Raw genomic sequence first — 9822 nt, forward strand, 5'->3', positions numbered from 1 at the left:
TGCATTATGTTTAGTATAAATTGAATCAACATATGTTAAAGGCAGGGTATGTGATTTTTCAAAAACACTTTAGAAAACCGTTTCGGGCCGAATAGCAAAACAAACTTGTAGCCAATCAGCAGTAAGGGGCATGTCTCATGATGTGGAGGGGAGAGCGTTCAGTGCACAGGACGGACATTAGCGAGCCGAGCAACAGAAAGATTGAGATGGTGGATAAACAAAAGAGGAAAACGTCTGCGGAACAAAAGAAGGCTTAAGGCAAGAAGTAGGACCCGTGTAAATATCGGATCAGCTTTCCAGCGCTGGAGAGAACTTAAGGAGCGGAAGGCCTGCGATCGGACGCCGAGGTTGCTTTGTTTCTTCTCGATAGGTGAGTAACACCGTGTCTGCGCCGCAACAGCTAAAGTCTGTCTATTACACTGGACGCGATAAAGCGACCGTTGAAAATCATTGAAATTTGTGTCAATACGTCATGAATAGAACGCAGCAGCAGTTTTCTGTCGGGGATTTGTCGTGCCGCGCCGCATCCAGTGTAGACCATAGATATGTATATATATCTATGGTGTAGACAGCATCACTGATTATAATGAGTTCTATAGTATTTTGTCGCGCCACTCACGTCCGGTGTAGACATGGTGTAACATTGGTTTTGCTTTGTTTCACAGAACTAATCATTGTCTGGGTTGCGTACGTATGTTTTTTGGGCGGAGCTATCAAAATAGGGGTGAGACCCTTTTGGGTTAGGGGTGTGTTTGTTTTGGTGATTTCAAATGTCAACATTGGCTACCAGAAATCGCTTACCCCACCTTTAAATGTGTCAGTTCCATTGCTGTCTATGCAGGGTCAGAAAGCTCTCGGATTTCATCAAAAATATCTTAATTTGTGTTCTTGTGTTCACCCTCATTATCTTAATGAGGGTGAGGAATTAATGACAGAATTTTCATTTTTGGGTGAACTAACGCTTTAAAGATATGCATTATATAATTAAAATCTACAGATGCAAACAGATAAAGTGCAATAAAAATAAACACTTAAAAGTGTTTTTTGGATGTTTTCTTTCCACTAGTCTGAAACAACGCATTAAAAAATCTCAAAACTGACCAGTGCATGAAAAAAACAATGTTTTTGCCTGTAGAGTCTTGTCTTTGCATATAAAAAGATCATATTCAATGGGATGTGGCCATGAACAGGAAGTAGATTTACCTGGTGGTGAAAATGAGCGCGAGGGCAGCAGCCAGGTGTGGCATCAGTCTCAGGTACTGCGTTTGGTGCTCGATGATCTTCACCTCATCCTGATCCTTCGGACCGAACTGTCTGCGACTGCGAAGAACATTTAGACGTTGAAACTCATTCAAAATGTCACTGCACACTCAGAAACCTCTGTCATTGTCACATAATCACATTCAAACCCAAACAGACACAGCGGGGTCACAGCAAAGGGTCAGACGTCCCACAACACACCTGGATGTCGACGCACCGGAGAAATAAACCGTTAACCTTCCAGGTAACCCACTTTTTTAACCGCAGTGCATGCATTAGTGTGTGCGGAGGAAGACTTATTGTGGTGGACGTCTGGTCTTGTGTCTGTATGTGTTTGTGTCTTTCTGCTGTACTGAAGTCGAGCTTTGTACACCTGTGACTCTTGAACTACCACAAACTGTATCTCTACATCTAACATCTGCAGGTGGCTTCCCCACAGAGCAGACGAGATGGGAGCATGTGTGTGTGTGTGCGCATATGTGTGGTTTTAAAGGTGAGAAGCCCACACAGAAATCCTATTGTAACATGCCTCATATAAAGTTGAGTGTCTTCTCTTGTACAGTCCTCTTAAAAATAAACAGACGCTTTATGTGCTGGTCAAATGTCATGTAAAAGCACATTCGGTTACTGATGTTATTGTAGAAACACCATATTTATAGATGTACAGTATTTGTCGAGTGAGTAAGTAAGTAACTAACTAAATAAACACAGTATTAATGCTGCAAAGTACTAAAACAAATACAAATTCAGCTATGAAGAAGACAATAGTGTCATTATTCAGTTTAATTTAGTTCAGTGTTGATTCAATTTAGTTCACTAATAGTGCAAAGTTCATCAAATTATTAATAATTGGACTATAAGCAGCTGTACAGAAGACAAGTGTCATTATTTAGCTCAATGTTGATTCAGTTCAGTTCAATAAGTGTCGATGTTGCAGAGTTTGTCACCTATTATTATTTATATTATATATTTATTCTAAAATGACTAAAAATAAAATAAAATTAATTAAATCTTTATAAAACTATATTTTAAAAAAAATGTAATAAAAATGACTAACTAAAAGCTATATACAATAATTTAAAAAGTCTAATAAAATGACAAAAGCACATAACAAAATTACTAAAACCAAAAATTAAAACATAAGAAAATATTAAAATATTAAATACTTCAATAGTATATAAATATCACTGCTATTTGTTAACACGAACAAATAGATGCACAACTTCAGTGACGTCAGTAGGGTTGCTATTGAGATAAAGCGAGTTACAGCTGTTCATGTGATCTCAACACGACAACCTTCGTGAGAAAGGACTGTTTTTTATCTGAGAGTCCTTTTGGGATGTTTTACATCCCTTACAGTTAATTTCTTTAGAAATAAACCTCTTTTTCATCGGAACATAGATCTATGAACTATTCTGAACTGCAATATTCTATAGTGGAACATATAGATGTCGGCGGAAGACATAGTGGAACCACATGATGCAAGCGCACACCTACATTTCCTGAAGACTGATGAAATGCACAGAGTGTCGTCTGTCATCTGAACAACTGTCCTTCATTACACTAAACAGATGACAGCGCTGGCTCTTGTGATTTCGTTCGAAAAGTGAAATGCTACTGCGTTAAAGTCAACATATTATGGCATTCACAACCCATTCTATTTCCCATATACTTCCTACTGGACATCCTGTATAAGAATCTTCCAATTATTATGTTATCTGTTATTAACTTTTAGATTTTCTGGCATCAAAAATCACTATTGACTGTTGGTAAGATTTTAGAAAGGCTGCATTAACTAAATGCCACATGGCTGTTGGACAGTGCACTACAACTAAAACCATTATAAATCATTTTCAATAATTGAAATAAATATAAAAATTAGATGAAAAACTTAAACTTAAAAAATGTTGAAGCTGAAGTACAAAAATGACTAAAACTAAACTAACTGAAAAATAAAAAATAAATACAATAAAATAAACAATAAATTAAAGCTTTCTAAACATATAAAAAAAACATATAAAACGACTAAAATTCACATAAAAATAAAATAAAGCTATATAAAAATTACTAAAACTAAAAGTGAAATATATATAAATCAAAGCTTTATAAACAGATTTAAAATGACTAAAACTGAAATAAAAATCCATTAAAGCTATATAAAAATATACAACAATGAAAACTCATAAAAATTACTAAAACTACAGCTGAAATAAAAATCTATTAACTATATAGAAATGTATATTAAAAAATGATCATAACAAAATTACTAAAACCTAAAGTAAAACTGAAAATATAAAAATAAAAGCCAATTCAAAATATTTAAAAATACCATAATAGTATATAAATACATACACTGGTATTAGTTAACATGAACAAATGGCTACATGATCTCAGTGATGTCCAGTGTTGGGCAAGTTACTTCCAAACTATAATACATTATATATTACTTATTACTTCCTTTTAAAAGTAATTAGTTACATTACAATATTACTGTCTCTGAATTGTAATGCGTTACACTACTTTTAAGTTACTTGTGAGTTACTTTCACTTTCAAGCACAAACCGCAATTAGCCTACATTCAGAAATATCGTTACTTTTGTAATGCGTTACTCCCAACACTGGTGATGTCAGTCAAAAATTTTACAGTCGGCGTGGTAACGTGATGATCAAAAACAGCACAGACAAACACTATTTTCTTTGGAATTACATGCACCAATGAACATGTCTAAAGATTGATTTCGTGTTGACTTTAAATGATTGTATGTAGCTTTTGAAGACGTGTATAACTTGCGTATCAATCTGTTTGCCAAGTCTTATCCTTATAACTAACTTTCCCACCACTAAAACTAACCAACTGACCGAACAACCTCCCAAACGCTGCGAGCAAATCTGCGAGCCACATGTGCGCAACATGACCACCGACTGTTTGATGGCATGCTGTTGTTTTTAACCTTAAACCCTCTCGTTCAGAAAGTCTGAAGTGTGATGGCTTTGTGGTGTGTGCCGTAATAAGATAAACTCCAACCAAGAAGAGGTGTGGTGGGCTGAGAGCATCGAGCCTAATAACTGCGAGTGCGGTTTTTCTCTCACACCTGAGCGCTCATACATGTTTTGGCACCAGAGTTGTGGCTCTTTGTTCTTCCTCTGATATGTTTGTGCGTGTGGGTGCGCAGAGCTGTTTTGCAAATGGAAAACCTGCAACTATAGAAAGCAAACATTTCCTCTAGTTCTGTATTTTTTTCAGCCTGGGGATGCCATGTTCAGAGACACCCAGCATCGCCCACGCAGACGCACACATGCACAAGCCACATGTGAGGAAGATGCGCAGCAGCAGCAGCGGAGGCGCGGACGAGAGTATCCCTCTGAACTGGATGTGCTCTGCGGTGAGGAGAAACTCCACACGTCACGGCGCTCTCATTTTGTTTTCACTCATTTCTAGAGCTTGTTGTTTATTTTTCTCTCCCCTACGACCACATAAATCGCTTTTGAAACTCGTCGATGCAGTTTTGATGCGCTTGAAGGAGCGCGACTGTTTAACACTGATAAATAATTACAGGGAATTGTTTTGATCTGTTACCACCGATGCATCGCATCTGAATTTCACATGAACTTGCATGACATTCACACGCACAGATTTTTTAACATCCTACCTGTGACTGTAGCGTACTGCAATGACGAGCCCCAGCTGTTGAGAAAACACACTATGTAAAGGTTAAGTTAATAAGACTGGTACTAGACATAATTAATAATTAAACATGCAGTTCACCCTAAAAATGATAATTTACTCATCCTCATGTTGTTAAAAACCTGTATGACTTGCTTTCTTCTGTGAAACACAAAATGAGATATTTAGCAGAATGACCAAGCTGCTCTTATAACTATATTAGCATCCAGCTCTTTATATAAATTTGGAAATATAAGTATGTCCAGCTTTATCCGTATACATACAGTACACTCATGTAAAGCGATGTATACTATATAGCAAATCTCAACTGCCTGTTTTTTTTTTTGTCACAAAATGTTATTGTCTGAGTCTTTATATTAAGTTGGACATATAATTACGTCCAACCTTATCTGCATGCATACAGTATACTCACATAGGGTGATATATACTATATAGCAGATCTCAACTGCTTGATTGCTTGTATCGTCTCAAAATGTAAACTATATTATCGTCGAGCTCTGAACTGATAAATGTAATTATAAAGCATGAAGATATTAAGATATTTTAAATATTAACATTATGATTTTCTGTAAAGCTGCTTTAAAACCATGTGTATTGTGAAAAAAAGTGTTATACAAATAAATCTGACTTGATTTGAGGGGAAGGTGGTCTGACCCCAGTCTCCATCCACTTTCATTGTATGGAAAAAAACAATACAAAAAAAAAATTTTTTTTTCCTATACAGTGAAAGTCAGACAGTGAGAGAGAGAGAGAGTAAATTGAACTATCCTTTTAAAGTGAACTATACTTTAATTAATCAAATTAACTGAAATAAAATAAATTAAAGTTAAATAGAAATATTGAAATATTGATATATATATATATATATATATATATATGAAAAACTTAAACAAAAATAAAAAATGTTGCCTTGCAACTAACTAAAATAAAGTTAAAAGGAAATATTAAAAACTAATAAAAATGACAAAGGCACATAATAACATTTCTAAAACTAAAATGAAAACTGAAAATATAAAAATAAATGTCAAAATATTACTAAAATAGTATAAACAATACTAAAATTACACTATATTATGCTGGAGAAATAATTGCATGTCTCCCTCTTGTGGTGAAGCTGAAGCATTGCTGACTTTACTGGGTCACACAGAGATACATGTTTGTGATGGTGCATGATAATCATGTTTCCAGAGTAATAACACTGATTACTGTTGTGTTAAATGTGAGTGGAGGTGAGTAGAAACCTTCATGGCAGCCATGGCATGTACGGTGAGACCCAGACGGGTGGGTGTCAGGGCAGCGAGCATTGCATTGAAGCGACTGCTTTTACTGAGGACAGGAGACGAGTACAAACCATCAGCTGATACTGAACCAAACCTGCAACACACAAGTACAATGAGCTATGAGAGACATGCATTCCCTCCTACATTCATTTATAACTACTATATACATGAAACACGCACACGCGCATATATATATATATATATATATATATATATATGTGTGTGACCCTGGACCACAAAATGGAAAGCTTATTTATTCAGCTATTAGATGATGTATAAATCTCAATTTCGAAAAATGGACCCTTATGACTGGTTTTGTGGTCCAGGGTCACATATGTGTGTGTGTGTGTGTGTGTGTGTGTGTGTTTTTTCATGATTGTGGCAATTTCTATTATCATCTCATGAATGTCTTTTAGTTCACAATGCCTAATCTACAGTAATTCTGTCCGTTAACTCACTTTCTCAGCAGATTTTCCCGTGGTATCCGGACGTTATTAAATATCAAAATGCCATTGTCAACCCCATGCAGACCTGCGTAAAAACACATATAAAGTAAAACAGTCAAAACTTGAAAAACTTTATTGAGGAGGGCTGTATTGAAAAATAGTGTTATTGTATTACCTTCCTTGTGCTTCATGTCAATGGTCGTCACTCCTGGCCACATGACTCCATTCTGATCACGGATTGGTACAATAAAGCAGTGGGGACCTGGGACAGACATCATCTCAATAAGAAGCATGATTTAGGTGTCGTTCATATCCATACAAGTTATGTGCTAAAGTTTAACACATGGGTTAGTGATTCAAGCTGTTTCTGTCTTGTTTAACAGATCAATCGGTGCACAATACATGTCAAACATTTTTAGATAACACCAAAATTTGTCACGCATGTCCACATATACAATTTAAATCAGTGGGTCCATGTCTAAATGAGCACAAATGAGTTGTTAGAAGCATGCCAGATATGATGAACTAATGTGCAGACAGGCTTGTGATGATAATTCAGTATGTAAAGTCAGTATGAACAGCCGTTGCATCACTCTTACCCTGAGATTCTCCATTTATAATGAGCTGAGCAAACACAGCAGCATAGTTTCCTTTCATTGCATTCCCGATGTACATTTTCTGAGCATCTTCGGAAGGTGTGTGAATAATAAACTCCTGCAAAACAACCATCAGAAACATTTTAAACTCAACTCTGTGTCTGTTTCACAATAATTCAAGTGTGGATATGAGTCACAAAAATTAAAGCTCTCCAGTGAATAACACATTATAGAACCTTTTTTGGTACTTTTGAACCTTTTTGGAGCTTAATGGTATAAATCTCAGCTGTATTTTATAAAATAAGTAAGCATGACTATCATATGGTTTTACAACTTAAGTTGCTGACGCCAGAATTTATAATTTTGGGTAAACTATTCCTTTAAAATTCGCATTGAAATCACTGTTGATCCCGGACAGTCCCGTAGATGAAAGCATAGAGTAGACTTGGGAATCACCTGTGTGGATTGATTGTATCGGGCCTCAGTGATAATGCCTCGAACGTTGCTACCGTGGCCCCTCTCAGTCATCGCAAACATCCCTGTAAATTGTAACTCCTGCAATTAAACACAAAAATGTATAGGGCATGTTGCATTGACATTAAAGGAATAGCTCACCCCAAAATGAAAATTTGCCTCACCCATCCATGATGTAGATGAGTTTGTTTCTTCATCAGATTTGGAGAAATGTAGCATTCCATCACTTGCTCAGCAATGGATCATCTGCAGTGAATGGGTGCCGTCAGAATGAGAGTCCAAACAGCTGATAAAAACATCACAATAATCCTCAAGTAATCCACACCACTCCAGTCCATCAGTTAATGTCTTGTGAAGCAAAAAGCTGCGTGTTTGTAAGAAACAAATCCATCATTAAGACGTTATTATGGATTATGGACTTGTTATTATGGATCAAGGACTTGTATTTTAGCCGAAAGCAAAGGATTGAAGTTAAAACGTCTTAATGATGGATTTGTTTCTTACAAACACGTAGCTTTTCGCTTCACAAGACATTAACTGATAGACTGGAGTGGTGTGGATTACTTGTGGATTATTGTGATGTTTTTATCAGCTGTTTGGACTCTCATTCTGACGGCACCCATTCACTGCAGAGGAGCCATTGGTGAGCAAGTGACGCAATGCTAAAATTCTACAAATCCGATGAAGAAATAAACTCATCTTGGATGGCCTGAGGGTGAGGAAGTATTCAGACCATTTTAATTTCTGGGTAAACTATACCTTGAAATCAATCATTTCAGCCATTCTTGCAATAAACAAACACATGTGCAAACTCATGGAGACCAAAATGACCAGGACTTTGACTTGCAAACATTTTTGTGCACATGTGTTGAGAGTGTTTCAAAGTCTGGAGTGCACAGAATTTATTCATGACTTACTGAAACAGGGAGATACCATTTCATCTTCTGCTCTGGACTGCCTAGATTATTGACAGCACCTCCATACAGTCCACACATAACACCGAGCTGAGGGTTACAGCAAATAGTGCAGTGTGACTATTCAAATGTGGAATAAATGCAAATGTGTAGTGTCATGCATGTCAACACCACATGCAAATGTCTCGAGAACAGCTCGAAATTCAGCTATAGTGTAAACAACAGCAACCCAAGATGTTAGAAAACCTGTTGCAGCTGATTTCAGCATAATTACCTTTATTATGAAGCAGCTGGAATTTTAGAATACACTGTAATAATGATTTTACAATTTGTATGTTTTACAAGAAAATACTATTTCAGTTTTTCTACTTCAAATTTTCAAGTATAATTCAATGTTACTTGCCATTTCTTTGTAATTGTTTGTGAAATTTACTAGCAATTTCTGAGTGAAAATGGTTTCTACACCATTTTTTTCAGTGTATAGCACAAAATTGACAAACCTTGACTCCCGTGGCCATGTCAGCAGAGCAGATGATCTCAGTGATGCCTAAACTCTTGTTTATGAAGCCTTTTTGCTTCTCTTTTAGCTAAACAAAGGCAAATAATATATTTTCAATATGCATTACACTAAGAAAAAAAAAAAACTTGTAATATTACAAAATTGTAATGCCTGGATGTTTTTGATGCAGTGGGTTTTATGATATCATGGCAAAACCAAATTTTTTGTCCCATGTACCATGGTAAAACCACGTTTTAGAACTTCTACCATGTTAACTAACAATGTTGAGCTTTGGAGGATAAAGTGAATTTAAAGGGATAGTTCACCCAAAAATGAAAATGTTTATCTGCTTACCCCCAGGGCATCCAAGATGTAGGTGACTTTGTTTCTTCAGTAGAACACATATGATGATTTTTAACTCCAGCCGTTGCAGTCTATCAGTCGTATAATGCATGGCAATGGTAACAAAATCTATGAGAGTAAAAAAAACATGCACAGACAAATCCAAATTAAACCCTGCGGCTCGTGACGACACATTGATGTCCTAAGACATGAAACGATCGGTTTGTGCGAGAATTCGAACAGTATTTATATCATTTTTTTTACCTCTAATACACCACTATGTCCAACTGTCTTTGGGCGCGCACGGGTTCCCGTGCGTGAGGTGT

The 9822-nt window shown here is 36.3% G+C and overlaps 1 protein-coding gene across 1 annotated transcript in view; it reads right to left on the reverse strand.

The window, feature by feature from the left end:
- LOC107733326 (acyl-CoA oxidase like) overlaps window positions 1–9424 on the reverse strand; it is a 52359-nt gene extending 42935 nt beyond the window's left edge. Inside the window, 10 exon segments of the mRNA XM_016544899.1 lie at window positions 1204–1320; window positions 4911–4945; window positions 6187–6319; window positions 6684–6756; window positions 6847–6933; window positions 7271–7385; window positions 7724–7822; window positions 8659–8745; window positions 9156–9242; window positions 9392–9424. Of these exon segments, the coding sequence (XP_016400385.1) occupies window positions 1204–1320; window positions 4911–4945; window positions 6187–6319; window positions 6684–6756; window positions 6847–6933; window positions 7271–7385; window positions 7724–7822; window positions 8659–8745; window positions 9156–9242; window positions 9392–9424 (866 nt within the window).
- Window positions 9425–9822: the final 398 nt, after the last annotated feature.

Source organism: Sinocyclocheilus rhinocerous, unplaced genomic scaffold, assembly GCF_001515625.1.
Source record: "Sinocyclocheilus rhinocerous isolate Xijiao unplaced genomic scaffold, SAMN03320098_v1.1 scaffold790, whole genome shotgun sequence".
Classification (NCBI taxonomy): domain Eukaryota; kingdom Metazoa; phylum Chordata; class Actinopteri; order Cypriniformes; family Cyprinidae; genus Sinocyclocheilus; species Sinocyclocheilus rhinocerous.